Genomic DNA, 20,149 nt, shown 5'->3' with positions numbered 1-20,149 from the left:
GAGGGTTTGTTTCTTTTTTAAGCACATGGTTCAAGGCTGATTTGTTTCTCTGGCTTAGCAGTTAGTCATTTTAAAAATGTTTGTTTCATTCACTTAAAAAAGTAGTAGTAGTATTTGATAATGACCTTTTTACCACAAGATAGGTTGTAGTTTCAACCCCTCCCCCTCACAGTTATTACTAGAAAACTCCTCCTTGAATATAAAACACTTCTTCCCTGTGTTTTTTCCCACAGTTTATTTTTGACTTTGGACAGGAATTTTGCAGACTCATCAAGTAAATAACATTTGTTAGAATTCTGAGGCTCTTGAAGACAATTTCAACAAACGGTAATTTTCTTTTTTTTTAATTCTTAAATTGTTTTACAAATAAGGAAAAAAAGGTTAATCTCTAAGCAGTCCAAAGTGTAAGTTACAATCATTGGTATCACATTTTGTAAATATCTAAATTATCATTTGGTTAAGCCAAAAGAATAAGTATAAATTTTTTTCTTCTGATTTTGAAGGGTAGATATTAAGAGTGTGATATACTATGTCACTCATGTCCTTATCTTTTGCCTTTAAAAAGCGAAAGTATTTATTTTTGCATATTATTTATCTAAAGCGTATTATTTAATGGTTAAGAAAGCATTGTTTTGTAGAAGTAAATGGCAAAGCACTCTAGTATCTTTGCCATAAAACCCCCAAATGGGGTCATGAAGAGATAGATATGACTGAAAAGACTGAATAAGAACATTGTTTACCAAAGAGAGACACTTTCAGTCCTGTACCTGAGACAGACGCCAGACTGAAAAGTCCTGAAAGCCTATAGGATTAGAGGTGAATTTGGAGTAAGGTACTTATTAGATCTTTGGTTAGGGAGAAACTTCTTAACCAAACAGGGACAGAGGTAAGCATAAAAGAGAATATAAACAATTTCTTGAATAATATTTTATTTTTTTCACTTACATGTTAAAAATAATTTCTGACATTAATTTTTAAAAATGTTGAGTTCAGTTCTCTCCCTCTCTTCCTTCCCTCTCCCCTCTCTGAGATAGTAAACAATTTGATACAGGCAAAATATGTGTAGTCACGTAAAACATATTTCCATATTAGTCATGTTGTGAAACAAAGTAGAGGCAAAAGAAAGAACAGAAAAAAAGAAAGTGAAGAATAATATGCTTCAATCTTCATTCAGACTCCCCATCAGTTCTTTCTCTGGAGGTGGATATCTTTTTTCATCATAAGTCCTTTGGAATTGTCTTAGATCATTGTATTGCTGAGAAGAGCTAAGTCATTCACAGTTGATCATCACAAGATGAAGAAATTTTTCTTACATTAAAATGAAAAAGTTTTTACATGAATCAAACCTGTGCAGCTAGAATAAGGGAGACAATGTTATTTGTTAAATTAAATCTTTGGATAAGGGGTGAAGCCAAGATGACAGTAACAGTAAGGAATTTCTAGAGTGCTCCTCCCAAGTCCAGCCAAATACCTGTAAAAAATGACTCTAAACTAATTTTGGAGCTGCAGAACCCACAGAATGATGGGGTGAAGCAAATCTCTAACTCAAGACTGCCTGGAAAGTCACTAGGAAGTGTCCATTATGCCTTACTGCAGCATGAGCCACACCAGCACAGAAGAGACCTGAGCAGGCATTGAGAGAATAAATCTTCCACACCAGAGGTGGTTTCCAGACTTCCAGTCCAAAACACTGAGGACTAATTAGAAGATCGGTGGAAAAAACCTGTAGGACCTGTGAGAAAATAGAGTGGTCTGGCCCTAGCCCCAAGGTGGCAGAGCATTTAGGGGGCAGAGGAACCAGCAGTCACAGTAGCAGTAGGGGCAGCTGTAGCCACTGTTTCTGGAGCTCTAGGCCCATAGGCTGTGGAGGGAGCTAGCTGCTGACAGTACACCCCCCAATCCCCACTGGAAGCATAGACCTACCTTGCCAAAGAGCTCAAAAGTCAAGTAAAAGACTGGGGAAATGAGCAAAAATCAAAAAAAGCATCAGACTATAGAATTTTACTTTGGTGACAAGGAAGACCAAACATGCAAACCAAAAACAACAAAATTAAAGCTCCTACATCCAAAGCCTCCAGGAAAAATATGAATTGCTGTCAGGCTATGGAAGAGCTCAGAAAGGATTTTGAAAATAAAGTAAGACGAGTAGAGCAAAAATTGGGAAGAGAAATGAGAGTGATGTGAGAAAATCATGAAAAACAAGTCAACTGCTTGCTAGAGGAGATCCATAAAATGCTAAAGAAAATAACATTTTAAAAAATAGACTAACCCAAATGACAAAAGAGATTCAAAAAGCCTATGAGGAGAAGAATGTCCTAAAAAGCAGAATTGGCCAGATAGAAAAACAGGTCCAAAAACTCATTGAATAAAATAATTTCTTAAAGATTAAAATGGAGCAGATGGAAGCTAATGACTTTATGAAAAATCAAAAAATTATAAAATAATGAATAAAGGAATGAAAAAATAGCACACAATGTAAAATATGTTATTGGAAAAGCAACTGAACTGGAAAATAGATCCAGGAGAGAGAATTTAAAAATTATGGGACTACCTGAAAGCCATGATTAGAAAAAGAGCCTAGCACATGACTATTATGGAAGTCATTTGCAAAACTTCACAGATATGGCCTATATTGAATTGCTTGTCTTCCCAAAGGGAATAGGTGGGGAGGGAGGGATGAAGAGAAGTTAAAACTCAAAGTTTTAGGAACAGCTGTTGAGTATTGTTCTAGCATACAACTAGGAAATAAGAAATACAGGTAATGGGGTATAGAAAGTTATCTTGCCATACAGGACAAAAGAGAAGATGGGGATAAGGGAAGGGAGGGATGTTAGAAGGGAGGGCATATCGGTGATAGAGGTAATTAGAATGCTCAGCATTTTGGCGTGGGGGAAGGGGAGAAATGGGGAGAAAATTTGGAACCCAAAATTTTGTGGAAATGAATGTTGAAAACTTAAATAAATACATTTTAAAAAAAGAAAAAAGGAAAGAGCCTAGCCATCATCTTTCAAGAAATTATCAAGAAAAATTGCCCTGACATTTTAGAACCAGAGAGTAAAATAGATATTGAAAGAATCCACCAATTGCCTCCTGAAAGAGATCTCAAAAGGAAAACTCCTAGGAATATTGTAGCCAAATTCCAGAGCTCCCACATCAAGGAGAAAATATTGCAAGCAGACAGAAAGAAATAATTTGAGTATTGTGGAAATACAATCAGGATAACACAAGATCTAGCAGCTTCTACATTATGGGAATGAAGGGCTTGGAATATGATATTTCAGAGGTCAAAGGAGCAAGGATTAAAACCAAGAATCACCTACCCAACAAAACTGAATATAATACTTCAAGGGCAAATAGAATTTCAATGAAATAGAGGAGTTTCAAGCATTCTTGATGAAATGACCAGAGCTAAATAGAAAATTTGATTTTCAAACACAGGAATCAAGAGAAGCATGAAAAGGTAAACAGAAAAGAGAAATCATAAGGGACTTAACTAAAGTTGAACTATTTACATTCCTATATGGAAAGATCATATTTGTAACTCTTGAGATTTTTCTCAGTTTTAAGGTAGTTGAGAGGATTACATACATTTAGACAGAGGGCACAGGATGAATTGAATAGGAAGGGATGATACATCAAAAAATAAAATTAAAGAGTGAGAGAGGAATATATTGGGAGGAGAGAGGAAGAAATAGAATTAGGCAAATTATCTCTCAAATTAAAGAGACAAGAAAAAGCTTTTTTCAGTGGAGGGGAAGAAGGGGTAGGTGAGAGGAAAAAATGAACCTTATTCTCATTGGATTTGTCTTAAGAAGGTAATAACATGCACATTCAATTTGGTATGAAAATCTATCTTACACTACAAGAAAGTAGAGGAAAGGGGGATAAGCGGGGTGTGGGGGAATAATAGAAGGGAGGGCAAATGAGAGGAGGGGGTAATTAGAAGTAAACACTTTTGAGGAGGGATGGAGTCAAAGGAGAGAATAGAATAAATGGGGGGCAGGATAGGATGAAGAGAAATATAGTTAGTCTTTCACAACATGACTTTTATAGGAGTGGTTTGCATAACTGCACATGTATAACCTCTATTGAATTGCTTGCCTTTTCAGTGGGTATGGGTGGGGAGGGAAGAAGGGAGAGATGTTGGAACTCAAAGTTTTAAAAGCAAATGTTAAAAATTGTTTTTGCATGCAAAAATAAGATTCACAGGTTTTGGAGTACAGAAATCTATCTTTCCCTACAAGAAAATAGAGGAGATGGGGATAAAGGAGGGGAGGGGTGTGATAGAAGGGAGGGCAGGTTGGGGGAAGAGGTAATCAGAATGCATGCTGTCTTGGGGTGGGTGGGAGGGAAAGATGGGGAGATAACTTGGAACTCAGAATATTGTGGAAATGGTGAAAACTAAAAATAAATAAATAAAAATTTAAAAATAAATACAAAAAAATACCTCAAAAAAGGAATCTTTGTATCAAATATCATTGGTAAAGTCTAAATATCCAATACCTCTAAGACCAAGAGTTATTTTTCAACAAATAATTGACCAAAAAGTATTAACAATAAGAAAAAACTTTGAAATGGAAACTGACAATTGTTCATTGGTTTTTTATTTAATGATGCTTAACATTTTTTAAAAGATTGTTTTTCTGTGAACTTTACAGATACCAAATAATTTGGGATTTCCATATATATAGTAAAACAGAAAGAGATGGTTATACATGGAACTGTGAATTGATATTCCGTTTTGATTCCTTTTCTTTTTAAACATGCTCATGTCATATTTTCAAATATTCTGATTGCCTCTGATCCACTGCCTTTCCTTTATTTCTGTTGTCTTTTGTGTCTTAAAAAAATACTTCAATGACCTGCTTTAATTCTTTTTGAATTTTGAATTTTCCCTCTTCAATCTTTTCCTCAACTGAAAAAGAATTCAACAACTCTTGTAACTAATATGTATAGTGAAGCGAAACAAATCATCATTTACTTTTGCTAAAAATGTCTTTAGTTATACCTTATTTGATATCTACAGGCTGTCACTTATTTTTCAGGAGGAGGGTAACATGTTTCATTAGCAGTCCTTTCAATTTATTTATTGTTAATTGTTTGATTGGTCAGAATTCTTAAGTCTTTTGAAGTTGTTTTTCTTTGTAATATTGTTGTTATTGTATAAATTGTTCTCATTGTTCCATTTGCTTCACTCTAAATCAGTTCATGGAAGTCTTTTCAGGTTATTTTAAAACCATCCTCTTCATTATTTCTTATGGTGCAATAATATTACATTAAATTCTTAAGCCATAATTTGTTAAGGTATTCTTCAATTGGTGGCCATTTCTTGGTTTCCAGTTCTTGGTTACAATAAAATTAGTGCTATGAACATTTATACATATACATATATATACATACATATATATGTGTATATATATATATATATTCTTTCCCTCTTTATCTCTCTGAATATAAGCTTACTAGTGTATTAACCTTATTGTTAGCAATTAAGAGCATTTTTCCATATATTTTTTCATAACTTACTTTTCTTCTTTAGATAAGTTCCTGTTCCTGTCTTTTGACTGTTCATTCATCAAGGACAAAAAGAGTTGCTATAGACATCTTTGTATATACGGGTCCTTTTCATCTTTCTCTGATTGCTTTGGAGTATAGGTCTATTTGTGCTTTTGCTAGGGTAAAAAGGTTGCAGTTTAATAACTTTTTGAGCATAGTTACAAATTGTTTCTAATATTACTGGACCAATTAATTCACAGTGCTATCAAGAGTGAATGAATATACCTGTTTGCCTGAAGTCCTTCTAACAATCATCATTCTCATTTTTTGTCATCATTGTCAATCTGATTGGTGTGAGGCTGAACCCTGAAGTTTCTTTTATTTGTATATCTAATCTGTAATGATTCGGAGAATTTTTTTTAAAGCTATTGATTGGATTTATTCTCTTGAGAACTGCCTATTCATATTTTTAACCATTCATCAATTGGTGAATGGCTTTTATTCTTATAAATCTGAATCAGCTCCTTATTTATCTTGGAAATGAGATCTGCTGACGGGTTATACTCAACAACTGCCAGACTGCTTTCCATTAATCCTAGAAGTTGCTGTTAATTAAGTACTTAGCAAGTAATTTGACTTTATAGAATATTATTCCATTGTGTTGCTTTGCCTCAGTAAGTTGTATACCTCATCTATTCTATTTTTTATTTTCAACCTCTTTATATATATTTTGTATTATAGTTTATATTCAAGCTCTTTATTTTCTAACCACTATCAAAACCTTTTACTAATTAATGTTCTTTAGTATGGTTTGAAATGGGTACTGCGAGGCTCTATTACTTCCAATTCTTTTCTTAATTTCTCTTAAGATTTTTAACCTTTTGCTCCTTTAGATCAGGTGGCCAGCAAGCAATATCCCAAGGTCAAAATCCACTTTACCTCTTTTTGTACAGCTAAGAATGATTTTTACATTTTAAAAATACAATAAAACTATAGTTAAAAATTTTTTAAAAAATCCTTCTCTGACTTGCAATACAAAAATATGCAGTAGGACAAATCTATGTGGCAAGTACTCTGCTGATATTTGTTCTAGATGACCTTCATCATTTTTCTAGCTCTATAATCTTTTAAAAATTTGATTGGTATGGCTTAGAATAAAGAAGTTGATTTAGATAATATTTTTATTATATTGACTCTCCCTATTCATGAGCTGTTAGTTATTTTTGAAATATTTATAGTTGTATTCATACAGCTTTTATGTATATTTTGGTAGCTAGAGTCATAAATATTTTATGTGACATATAATTCTTTTACATGAAAGTTCTCATATTAAGATTTATATGTAACATAGAGTAAGATGCTGATTTCTATGGCAACTCAATGGTACAGGGGATAGACTACTGGGCCAGGAGTTCCATTTCTGATCTTAGACATTTACTAACTATGAGACCTTGGGCAAGTCAGTTGATTTTTGTTTACCTCAGTTTCCTCATTTGCAAAATAAGGATAACAATAGTGTCTACCTCCCAGGATTGTTGTAGGCACCAGATGAGATCATTGCAATACACTTAGCACAGTTCCTGGCACATAGTAAGTCCTATATACATGTCAGGTACAATTATTATCATCATTTATTTTATATTCTGCAACTTTGCTGAAATCATTGTTTCAATTCATTTTTAATTAGCTCTTTGAGGTTTCATAATATCATCTGCAAAACATGATAGTTTTTTCCTCTTTATTTGTGTGTATTTCCTTGATTCTTTTTTCTTGTCATTTTAGTAGCTAGGATTTCTAGCTTTATGTTAAGTAATAATGATGATAATGGATGTCTTTGCATTATACCTGATTTTATTGGAAAGACTTCTACCTTTCTCCATTACATATAATGGTATGTATTACATATCTATTGGTATAATAATGTGCTTTGTTAGTATCTGTTATGCTTATAGTTTTATTATGGTGAACCAACCCTGCATTCTTGGCATAAATCCAAACTACATCATAGTTTAGAGACATTTTAACATGTTAATTTAGTCTTTTTTTTTAAAAAAGTTTTTATTGTCTTATGTTTTTTTTACATCATCATAGTTATCCCCAGTATCCTTACTTTTATCCTCCCAAAAAGTCATCATATATAAGAAATAATATATCTTTAAAGAGTAAAAAAAAAAATCAACACAACTGATACACTGAAAAAAATCTGAAGACATGTAAAGTGTAACACCTATGAACCTTCTACTTCAACTAAGACATGTTTGTGTATGTCATTTTCTTGGTTCAGCTTATATTATTCTGCATCAGTTCAGGTAGATCTTTCCATATTTCTCTGTATTCATCACATACATTCTTTCTTACAGCACAGTAATATTCCATTATATTCATGTACCACAATTTGTTTGGCCATTCCTTAATCAATAGCCATCTTTTTCTCTTCTATTTCTTGTCTATCACAGAAAGTGTTGCTACAAATATTTTGATATATATGGGGACTTACTTCTTATTAATGACTTCCTTGTGGTTGTTTGGTTTGTATTTTTCTTATTACTAGTGATCTGGAGAATTCTTTCTTATGGTTGTGAATACTTTGGAATTCATCCTTTGAAAACTCTATTTCATAACCATTAATGACTAACATTTTGGTAAATAACTGTAGTCTCCTTGCCAATGTTTCATTTAACATTTTATCCTGATGTTCATTAGGTTTATTAGTCTATAGTTTTGTCTGTTTTGTCTTCACCTAGTTTAGTTGACAATATCATATTTGTATTATAGAGTCTAAAAGGGATCCTTTCCCTGGGTCCCTATTTCTGTCAATAGTTTGTGTAATAGTGGAAATAATTGGTCCTTGAATGTTTGATAGAATTCACTTGGAAATCCATCTGGTTCTGCCTTTAGATTTGTCTCTGTAACTTAATGGCACATTTAATTTGTTTCTGACATTAAGCTTTATAAAGAATCTAAATCTATGTCTTGTTCTACTAATGTGCATATTTTCTTTTTATGTTCCTCCATTTTCTTTGCTGTAATTTTTTTTTTGCCATAGAATTGAACAAAATAGTTTTTGATAGTTTGTTTCTTCTTTACTCATCTTTGATTTGAAAAATTTGATTTTCTTTTTTTAAAAAAAAAATCACACTAGTATTTATTTTATGGGTTTTTTTTAACATTTTAAGCAGTTCTTCATTTTATTTATCAATATGTTTGGAGCTTTTCTTGCTTTCAATTTTGTTAATCTCTTGCTTTGTTGTGATTTCGTGGTGTTTTATGGCAGCACTGTCTCAAAAAAGAATTGAGAGTCAGCTTGACATTCAAAATTCACAACTTTGGCTTTCAAACTTCAGTTTCAAAAATCTAATGCTCATTCCATAATTTATGTTGTCTACACTGACATCCACAGTTTTCTGTGTTAGTACCATGACAGCAATGTAGGATACTAACTCTAAAGTCAAAGAAAAAAAATAAAGGTGAGCTTTTCATTAAGGATTCAGAAGTAAACATTTGTTTCTGTTATATAAGTTGATTTTATATATATATTGTTGTATACCCTGCTTATTATCACCTGAAGAGATTTTCCACTCAATAATTATGTTATGCTTTGTTTCCTCAACTGAATCTTATAAAAATTCCATAGGAAAAATTGTTTTCCATCAAGAACCAGTGAGACAAAGGCAAAAATTATTCATTCACTACACTTATAAAAGAATTTGCTATTTAAGATATAAAATGTTCTATTTGTTGACCTTTAAGCAGCAGGAACACGGAATTTTACTTAGTAAATTTAACAAGATAATGAAATTTTTCTTCATTTTAATGGTAAGGCTAATTTTAGAACAGAGAAAGAGCAACTTGAAGAAAGCATAGGAGACATGGACATTTAGGGTAGTATGAGTTCCTAGAATCTGTGACCTATTCTAGAAATATGGCTAAAACCTCCAAACAGTCCAATTCTATTCTTGTTATAATTCAGGAAGTCAATGATTAAAGAATACACTTCATATTTCTGAAGATTTTTTTCCTTTACTACACAAACCCTTTATTTTTCTCCACAGATCATGCAAGATCAAAAACTACCTTGCATTTTGATAAATGCTTTTGAAGGACCATACGGTGTGAATGAAGATCATGTAGGAGATCTTAAGAAACATTTTAATCTTATAACCATGCAAGAATTTCTTGGAAACAAAACACATTTCAGTCATAAGATACAAGCAATATATATATGGGGAGGGAAACCACATATTGACCAGGAGCTCCTACAAAGCTTACCTACATTGAAGATTATTGTAAGCCCAGGAGCAGGCCTGGATCATCTGGACTTGGACATGATTGCCAGCTTTGGGGTGAAAGTGGCCAACACTCCACATGCTGTTGCTAACAGTACTGCAGATATGGGAATGGCCTTACTTCTGGCATCAGCCCGGAGGTTATTAGAAGGTAAAATGACCTTTTCAGTCATTTAATTTCATGGTGATTGATAACTAGAGATACTTTATTTGTAAAAATAATGAAAAAGTATTCAAACTGATATTTTAAAAATATAAATCCTTTTTAATATTGTCCTGATTCCTAGATAATGTCTTATGAAACTTATGTAATCCTTCTCAGAATAATGTTTTTAAATGAACATTTTAATTTTTTAAATTAAAATTCATAGGATTACAAAGGAAACCAATTCTAATTAAATATCATTATCAAAAAATTTATAAAACAAGTTCCTAGACACAAGGTTAACAGCCCCAACCTTATTGTGACAGAAAATTGCTAGTTTAGAATAAATGTTAAATGTAACTTTTTTGCCAGGATATTCTGGTTTATACTATGAAGAAAACTGCTACCTGTTCCCATTATTTTATGGGTTATTTTTTGCTGAAATTTTTGTTTTGCTTCATGTAGAAATGGATGAGTTGTGTCTTCCAGAGCATGAGTTCTCAGAACAACTCATTTTATCAGAGATTGTGCAGCAAGATGCAAATCACAATTTGTTCCCTTCATTTCTTTGTTTTAAGAGCATACTAGAATTGTTTGTGGAGACAGTTCCATGGCTCAATTTTGCATCTTGGATTTTTAGGGAATGAGGTAGCTACTTCACCAGACACTAAGCATTTTTCTATGAACTGGATGGGAGAAGAAGTGACTGGATCCACTTTGGGAATCATAGGTATGGGCAACATTGGCTATAAGGTTGCTCAGCGAGCCAAAGGATTTGAAATGAAGATTCTGTATCACAATAGGAATCGCAGGTAAAACTTCCAAAGAATAAATTTCCAAATTTAAGTGTATTTTTGCCTCTCTAAATGAAATCCATGATTCCATTAACTGACACATTACAGTATAGTGATAAAATTCCTCCTATTACTCCCTCCCAGAGAGTTTTCAGTCAGATGTTCTCTATCATTCTTCTCTTCTTTCCTTCCCCATTCCAGTTCCTGGATTTTCCCTCAAAAATATATCTTCTTAAGATACAGCATTACTTCCATCCCTCTTTATCTATTCTGTTCCTCCCAAATATATGATTGTAAAAAGAAGGAATATTTTAAAAGCAAAGTCTTATAAAAGTAATTTTGATTTCCTGAACCACCCTTACCCCTGAAAGGGTTTTGGGGATCCCACAGTTTCTACAGACTGCACTTTAAGAAATGCTACTCTATGATACATATTTTGGTGAATATACATAGGCTGTTTTTTCCTTCTCCCATCCTTTTTATTTTAAAGTCCACTTGATTTACAAGACAATAATTGGAACTAAGATCTGAACACAATTTTTGTTACTCTAAATCTATTACTTTTCCCACTATACCACATTGCCTCAATGCTCTTTTATCCAATTGAACTTAATTGTCACTCCTTAGCCTAAGCCATATGACTGAATCATTTTATCTTGTTTTAGCTTCCTTTTCAGTGACTTTTTCCTGGATTTTGTTCTTGGTCTCTTGAAATTTCTTTGGGTACTTTGAGCTGTTTCTGATTAGGAAACTCACTTTTTTTCTTGATTTACTCTGGCAGGAAGGTGGAAGAGGAACAAGCAGTTGGTGCTCATTACTGTGCAAAGTTGGATGAGCTGCTGCAGCAATCAGACTTTGTAATGCTGGTTGTCAGACACCCCAGACTCATAAGATGATTGGAAAGAGAGAGCTAGGACTAATGAAACCCACAGCTTCTCTTATAAACATTGGCAGAGGTAACAGTAGAAGATAGGCCTGGCAAAATGAATTTTTTCTCCTTCTCTGAAATGATATAGCACTAAATCTCAAATATTTGGCATTTTCTGTCAGTTCCTTCTTTTGTAGATCTCTTGATTCAAAGATTAATCCAGATTGGTAAACAAGACAGTTGAAATTAACCTTCTACTTGTAATAATTCTTGAGTATTTGTGAATATATTTTGAAACCAAGTTATGAAAAAGTCAAACAAAAGGTTTTTTTTTCAAATTCAGATTTTTTTATACCTTTTGTGAGGAAAAACAGTATCATACTGAATATCTTTTAATTTTACTTGTATCCTTCTCAGTGTTTAGTCATTATTATCATTCTCAGCAAAATTCTTTTTTTCTCAGCAAAAAATCTCTTTCTTCCTTGCCATTTTATGCCTTATTTAAATATCTACACATAATAATTCTTCTTATGTTCACTCAAAATTAAGTCATGAGTTGAATAGAACTTATGAAACTGATAACCATAACAGAGTTTAGTATAGAGAAGTAAAGTTTTGTTGACATTGAAATGATATGACTGAAATCGGTGGTGATTGTATGAGTCAGCCCTAGTTTACTGATGATCAGAAAGCAGTGGAGTTTGGATACAAGAATTCTAGGAGTAGCTTTGTTATTAACCATGGCCTTGATTAATCTTCGTGTCTTAATTACTTTATGTATGTATCTTAAAGATAATATCTGGAATTTATAACTCACAGAGCTTAAGTAATAGATGTAAAAGTGCTTAGGAAAAGTCAGAATATATAAATATCTCATCAATATATAAATAAAGGATATGGGAATATATGAATTTATAATCTATACAATTAAATATTATCTAGATAATATACCAATATACAAAAAATATATATTTCATAATATACACATTTTATATAAAATATATAGCACAGTCATTCTAAATAATATCAGTATTTTTACCTGGTGCCTTGGTGACCATGTTAGGCAAGCAAAAACCTACTCCCCAGGGAAGATGTATTAAAGGATAAAGTTAGTACTTCTGTAGCCTTAACACTAAACAATGAACACGTAAATCTCAATTCTAGAAACTAATATTGCAACAAACAAAAGAAAAAGATTTTAAAGAACTGTCTTCAAAAATAAAGTATCCTTCTCAAAGCATCTCACTAAACTTTAGAGTTAGGCATTTACAGAATACTGATTGACATTCAAAAAGAACATCATAAATCTTTTTGCAAGTGTGTGAAGACTTGAAGTTTAAATGAGAAGAGTTTCTTTCTCTCCTAAAATCTACTTGATGGAACATGAACATGTCATTTTGAATCTGAAATGAATAAGAGACATCATGACCTAGTAGACTTGGAGTCAGCAAGGCCTGGGTTTAAATACTGGCTCAGACACTTCCTGGTTATATAGCCCTGGGCAAGTCACTCAGTCTCTTTGACCATCAGTTTCCATATCTGTAAAATGAAGTGGTTAGACTATATGACCATTGAGATCCACCCTTTCTAGTTTTAAATCTATAATCTAGTTTTAAATCTATAATCTATATTGAGTTGTCATAAATAGTAGCTTACATTTTCATAGCACTTTAAGTTTTGTGGATTGACTTCTGTACATTATCTCATTTCATGCTCTCAACAACCCTGTAAAGTGGGCATATGGGTTATTAACTTGATTTTGTAGATGAGAAAAACAAAGGCCCAGTGATTTGCCCACAGATACCTGACTAGCAAGTGTGAGAAACCAAATTCAAATCCATGTCTTATTTTGGAGTAGCTAGGGGGCACAGGGAATAGAGTGCTAGGCCTAGAGTCAAGTTGTCTCCTCTTCCTGAGTTCCAAATCTGGCCTCAGAAACTTACTAGCTATGTTACCTGGAGGAAGTCACTTAATGCTTTTGTCTCCGTTTCCTCATTTGTAAAATAAGGTGGAGAAGGATGGCAAATCAGTCCAGTATCTTTGGCAAGAAAGCCCCAAAATGAGTCTGAAAAGTCAGACACGACTGAAAAATCACTGAACAACAGCAAGGCTGACCTTCCACAAGAACATTTTTCATCTCAATTAAGCTTTAAATCTTAAGTTGCTCTTGAGTTCTAAAAAAGTTGTTAAAAAAAAGTTCTTTCACACTGAAAGAAAAAAGTTATGTTTCCTCAGTGCCATTTTTATTTTTGCATCACAATCATTTGATTTTATCCAATTAGATATTCATGTGTTCCTGTCATTTGATTAGTTAGAACAGGAGTAACTATGTGGTTTGAAGGTTCTTGAAAGAAGGTGAGATGTGGATATCACTTCTCTATTACATGCACACCTAATACATAGTTCCTATATATGTACTATATATAGTCTAATTATGATACTGATAGAGATTCATTATGATAATAACAAAGATGTTATTCCATTAATTCAGGTCAATTGGTTGATCAAGATGCCCTTGTTGAAGCTCTTCAGACTGGGATTATTAAATCTGCAGCACTGGATGTGACTTATCCTGAACCCCTGCCCAGGTAAAAAAAACAAGAAACAAAAAACAAAAACCTATTACATGCATAAAATTATTGAGGGTTTTATATAAAGATAAATAGATGGTTATAGATAAAGATATTTTACTATATTTGACAAATTTGATAAAATTTTAAAATATTTATTAATTCATTTAAAAATAATAATAAACCCATAACATGTTAATATGAATAACATACTCTTATGAAAAATAATTAAATCTTCCAAAACAAAAAATTTAGTGGGAAGAGAGGCATTGTTTCACATGTTTTTGCAAATCTCTTCAATGTCTGACTTAATAGAGGAAAGCTAGATTTTTATGTCTTTTTCTCTATTCAATATTTTGTTTTGGTTTCTTCTCACAGATACAGAGTTGGAAAATAGAGGAGTATATTAACAGGCAAATAACATCTTAATACTTGAATACTTGTGACCTTATCGATCCCTCAAACAGGTCTCAAAAACCCCCAGCAGGTTTTCTTGCTGGTTAGGAAAATCTTTTAAGTCCTCTCTGGTTCTAAGATTGGATGATTCTTCCATGAATCACATGAAATTTTCTTGAATTCATTTTTATCTTTGTATTAGTATTAAACATGTAATTGCAGTTTTATAACAATTCTAAAAGAACCATTAAAACTGGAACAGCTTTATTCAGTGCAGGGTATTTTAGATCTCATCCTTGGTTAAAAGTAACAAAATTATGCTAACACCTCATGTTTGTTGCACAACTCTTCAAACTCTATATCTGTGATTAACATTTAATAGGCTTGTCACTTTCACTTATTATTCCTAGCTTTGCCATCATTAGCAAAGAAACACCTTGTATTGTCTCATCTATAAATACCTTGAATGTGTGAAGTCAGATTCTGTGTCTCTATTTCATCTTTTCTTCTCCAAGCTACAGGCTACCTGCATTAATTTTAATTCTTCCTCAGGTGCTAAGTTTCAGAGCCTTTGCCATGCTGGTCACCATCCAATTTGTTTTGCTGAAGTCCCTCTTAAAATTTGGCAGCCAAAATTGAGCATGTGAAATGTGACCAATGTGCTATATGACAGGACTATATTTCCCAGTATCTAGCACTATGAATGCAGCCAATAATTATATTGGTCTTTTAAAAAGATTATAAAAAGTCACATCACTTTGTTGGTTTATTGAGCTTGTGGTCAACCAGAACTGGAAGTGAAAGCTCAGGCTTTTTCTTATGAACCTTGACGAGCTACATGTACTTAGTCCAGTCTTCTGCAGTTGATTTATTGAACCTAAATACAAGCCTTTCCATTTAATTCTTCAAAATAATATCTAGTTTTCACTAGCATTCTATTTTTTGAGGTAATTTTGAAGACAGACAATATCAGAGCCCTGATTTGGGATCCAGGAGTCCCGGGTTCTAGCCCTGGCTTTCCCATTAATTCACTTTGTGTCCTTAGTTTGGGCCTCCATTCCCCTCATCTTTAAAATGAGACTGTTGGACTAGACAGTCTTTAAGGTCCTATCTGGTTCTAAAATTCCATTATTCTTCCATGAATCAAATGGAATTTTTTCATATTCTTTTTTAATTTCTTATAAATTTTTATCTTCTGTCAAATATAGAAAGTAAAACTACAGTATAATAATTTTTTAAAAAACCAATGAAACCCAAATAATTTTTTCAATGTATTTGTATTTCAGATCTCATCCTTTGTTAAAGTTAAAGAATGTTATTTTAACACCTCACATTGGAAGTGCAACTCATCAAAGTCGATGTCTCATGATGGAAAATATGGTTGAAAGTCTTCTGGCTGCTCTCAGTGGCCTTCATATTCCTAATGAAGTACATCTTAAGTAATTTGTTTGGGTGGAAAGTTCATAATGTTGAAAACTTGACAGACTGAATGACAAAAGCTTATTTTCACTTTGCATACCTTATACATGCCAGTACTTCTCTTTATGAAATTAAAATTGCATCAATTTTCATTTTATTATGTTTAAAAAACTTACAAAGAATATGTATTCCCAAGAATCCTTCAGAGTTTAACACTGCTCTGAATATAATATAGTAATGTTATCTTTGGTGGTCTTGTCTGCTATTCTCTTTCTCTATGGAGTTTACAGTATTCAAAACTTACCTAACAAAAAAATTAACAATATAAAAGCAAACAAGGTAGATAAGGCAAGAAAGAAATACACTGATCTGGATAAGGGAAGGAACAATGAACCAAAAAGTGGAAGGAAATGCGAAAACATTTGTTAAGCATTGACTAGTTCAGGATAACCTCTAAACAAAATTGCAAAGTAGACCATGTTATTTTTCCATCTCTATCTCTACCTTATATCCTCTCTTTTATTCACCCTGAAGCTCATAGACCTCATTTTGCCCTTTGGCTTTTCTGGCAACCCTCCACCACAATTGTATAATGAGAGTAGTTGTATTAACTTAGCATAACTGACTCCATTTTAAGTCCCTATGTTGTGACTGAGATGTTTTGAATAAGTAGTTTTGCTATAAGAAATACTTTTCTGTCCTGTAGGTTGTTTTTCAATAAAAAGATGAATACAAGATGTATGTATGAAAAGTGACATACAAACTATCAACAACATTTGTGTTTCCAAACAACTAATAAACAATATGTAAACCTTCAAATATGAAAAACCACTAATGGAAATATTTTAACTTGTAGTATCAACAACTTGCTTAATTTTCTAACCACCAAATTATGTGGTAAACTCAGTAATAAAGCCATCAGAATTTCAGTGTAACCAACCAACACCTCCCTCTATACTGCTTTGTGATCTCATCAGCTCCCATGGATTTAATTACTATCTCTATGCTAACAGTTCTCAGCTCTAGCTATTCTGACCCAATTTCTCTGTAACCTCTAATCTTCTATCTCCAGCTGGTTTCAGACCTTTTGAATGGAATGTCCACTATATATCTTAAACTCAATATGTCCAAAACAGAACTCATCTTTCCCACTAACCCTTCTCCCCTCCTCCCTGCCACATTCCTGCCAGAGCCCAGGCACCATCCTCCCAGTTTCTCAGGCTATCATCCTTGACTCCTCACTATCTTTCATTTTTCTTGTTCAAACTATTGCCAATCTCACCTTTGCAATATCTCTCCAACAGGTAATATTGCCACCCCTCAGTGCAAACCTCTCAACCCAGCCTACTACAAGAGCTTATGGGTGTATTTTCCTGCTTCAAATCTCTTTCTATTCCAATCCATTCTCCATTCAGCCACTAAAGTGATTTTCCTAAAGTACAGCTCTGATCATGTCTCTCCTCCCTCCCCTCACCCCCCAATAAACACCTGTGGCTTCCTATTGCCTCTAGGAGCAAATACAAAATGCTCTGTTTCCCATTCAAATCCCTTCATAAACTAACCCCTCCCTACCTTCCCAGTCTCCTTGAACCTTACTCCTGATACATACTCTTTTTTCCAGTGATGCTGACCTCCAAACTGTTCCAAGAACAAGACACTCCAACTCTGAACATCTCTGGTTATTTCTTTCTCCTGCAATACTCTGCCTCCTCTGCTCCAACTACTGACCTCCCTGGCTTCCATTAAGTCCCAATTAAAACCCTAACTTCTACAAGAAGTCTTCTCCAATCCCTCTTCATGCCAGTGCTTTCCCTTTCTTAATGATTTCCTATTTATCCTGTATAGAGCTTGCTTGATACTTATGTTTGCATGTTGTCTCCTCCATCAAATTATGATCATGAGCTCTTTGAGGTTGGAGACTGTATTTTGCATCTTTTTGTGTCTCTAATGCTTAGCACAATGCCCGACACATTGTAGGTGGTAAAACTCCTATTGTGGAAACTGTCTCTAGCAGGCAGCTGAGCAATTTGGGTGCCAACATAGGGTTAAATGGAAATTAAATGGCATACCTGTGGTATTAAAGGTAGCACTTGAGATCTGATCTTCTAGTTATGAGGTTAGTTCTCTATCCACTATGCCATGGTGCCAGTTGTGGGCTAGGATCCTGGTGGAACTGGAAAGGTTTGTGTTGATTTTTCACATGCCTGGGTAGGGGCAAGACTTAAAGATCTTCCCCACCCATTAATAGGCCTCAATACCATTTGTTAATTTTTGTTGAGTCACTGGGTCAGAGGGTCCTGCCCTCCAGCTCTGAAAAATGTATAAATACTCTGAGGTGAGGTATTACTTTGAGGCTTAGTTTTTGGGAGAAGGTTTCTGTGCCAGATGAGACTCTGGGAAGCCCCTAGGGAGACCCCTGGCTTTGAAAACCCAGATGTTGGTGCCTTTCTCTCTAATAGCTATGTATGTATGGTAAGACAGTTGGATCTGTCTGTTGATCTGTGATGTATGTATTGCTTATTGTGCCAGACAGTTGGAAGCCCTGTCTGCTGATGTTTATTTCTCTGTATTTTCTCTAAAGTTCAGGGTGCTGACTTTTTCCACTGAACTAAGTGAATGACATATGTGCTTGACTAAGTGATTGTTGACTCCTCAAAAGTTCTTTTTCTTTTAGAAAAGCAGATCTAAGAACCTGTACAGCAGGCTCTCTTGTGTATGTTGGGGTACTTGCTTTTACAGCCCATACCAGCCAGACACTGTTTTGAGCAAGTATGCTAGTGTGTAGACCTGAGGCAATTTATGCTAACTTTACCCCCCAGGTGAATTGATTTAAGAATACTCTATGGGTCTTTGGTGTAAGAAGAATATAAAAGTGGTTTTTTTTTTTTAGTACTTGGCAGGGATCTCCTGAATCAGGGAACCACCTTGCAGGTAGCATTTATCTGGGAGCATTGAAATGTACTTTTAAAAAAAGGACCATTTATCTGAACTCTCAAGCTCTAAGCGATTCATTGTGCCACAGGTGAAACAGGGATTGGCATACTGGCTCTGTCCTTGTTGTTGTTCTGTCCTTTTATAGTCATATCCAATGCTTTGTGAAGCCATTTGTGGCAAAGATACTGGATTGTTTTGCCATTTCTTTCTCCAGTTCATTTTACAGATGAGGACACTGAAGTAAAGAGGGTTAAGTGATTTACCCAGAGTCAAACAGCTAGTAGATGTCTAAGACCAGATTTCAACTCAGGTCTTCCTGAGTTTTGATCCTAACCTCTATCCACTGTGACGCATAGCTGCCCCAGTTCTCGTATACATGTACAAACATGCACACATATTATAAACTTAAATAACTTGATTTTGTAAAGAAAGCCTGTGATAGTTGAGTAGCCTGTTTGGATTTGGGGTCTAACTTTTATTGGCTATAAGTTTCCTCTTCCTCTTTTCTCCTTTTACTGTCCTTTTAATGTAACTTGACTGTACCATTCTTGGATAGGACAGAATCCTCCTGGGCAATCACTCACTTTTCCTTGCCTCTGACATCAGAGATGAGGGACTGGTCATATATGTCTATTATATCCAGACAATAATGATTCATTTCATTGTGTCCTTCTTATGTTCTATAGGATGTTTTCTTATGTGTACAAGGATATAGTAGGGATGGGTTTTTTGTTTTGTTTTTTCTAATGAGCAAGGATATCCTAGCTTTGAGGAATGTAAGTCAATCAATATTACTTCCTGTAGAATATGTATATGCATATATATAGCTGAATTAATAAGTAAGATCTTTAGTTCCCTGATAGGCTCTTTGTGTCTTAGAAGTTTATTCCCCCTGGCCTATAGAATCTGAGTTAGTATTTGTCAACATAAAATCTCAAAAAGAAAGCATCAGCCCATTGATTCTCCCCTCGAGAGAATAATCTAAGATCTTTCTTTTGCCATTGGGCCAGATAGTTTAAGAAACATAATTCCTTGGGAAGATTTATTCATATGTCACTTGGCATGTATCCTATAGGTTGTAATTGTCCCTTATTTTCATCCCTAAAACCAGCAGAGAGAAAAATTAAGCTCTTACTAAATGCCACATCCAGTGCTAAATTCTGGTGATCAAAATACAAGCAAATAAGACAGTCTCTACTCTTAAGAGACTGCAGGGGAAAACTACATAAAGGGAACTAGAA

General features: G+C 33.9%; 1 protein-coding gene across 1 annotated transcript; it reads left to right on the top strand.

Moving 5' to 3' along the window:
- The first annotated feature begins 231 nt into the window (after nt 1-231).
- On the top strand, nt 232-16,802 carry LOC140500932 (glyoxylate/hydroxypyruvate reductase B-like). The gene is given in 7 exon segments (XM_072604016.1): nt 232-327; nt 9,549-9,933; nt 10,568-10,739; nt 11,503-11,591; nt 11,594-11,677; nt 14,081-14,177; nt 15,842-16,802. Coding segments are annotated over 6 exon segments (981 nt in total). The 5' UTR covers nt 232-327; nt 9,549-9,551; the 3' UTR covers nt 15,999-16,802.
- Nucleotides 16,803-20,149: the final 3,347 nt, after the last annotated feature.

The sequence above is a fragment of the Notamacropus eugenii genome, chromosome 4 (assembly GCF_028372415.1).
Source record: "Notamacropus eugenii isolate mMacEug1 chromosome 4, mMacEug1.pri_v2, whole genome shotgun sequence".
NCBI classification, from domain to species: Eukaryota; Metazoa; Chordata; class Mammalia; order Diprotodontia; family Macropodidae; genus Notamacropus; species Notamacropus eugenii.
The sequence above is the reverse complement of the archived record's forward strand: the minus strand, read 5'-3'. Positions and strand labels throughout refer to the sequence as shown.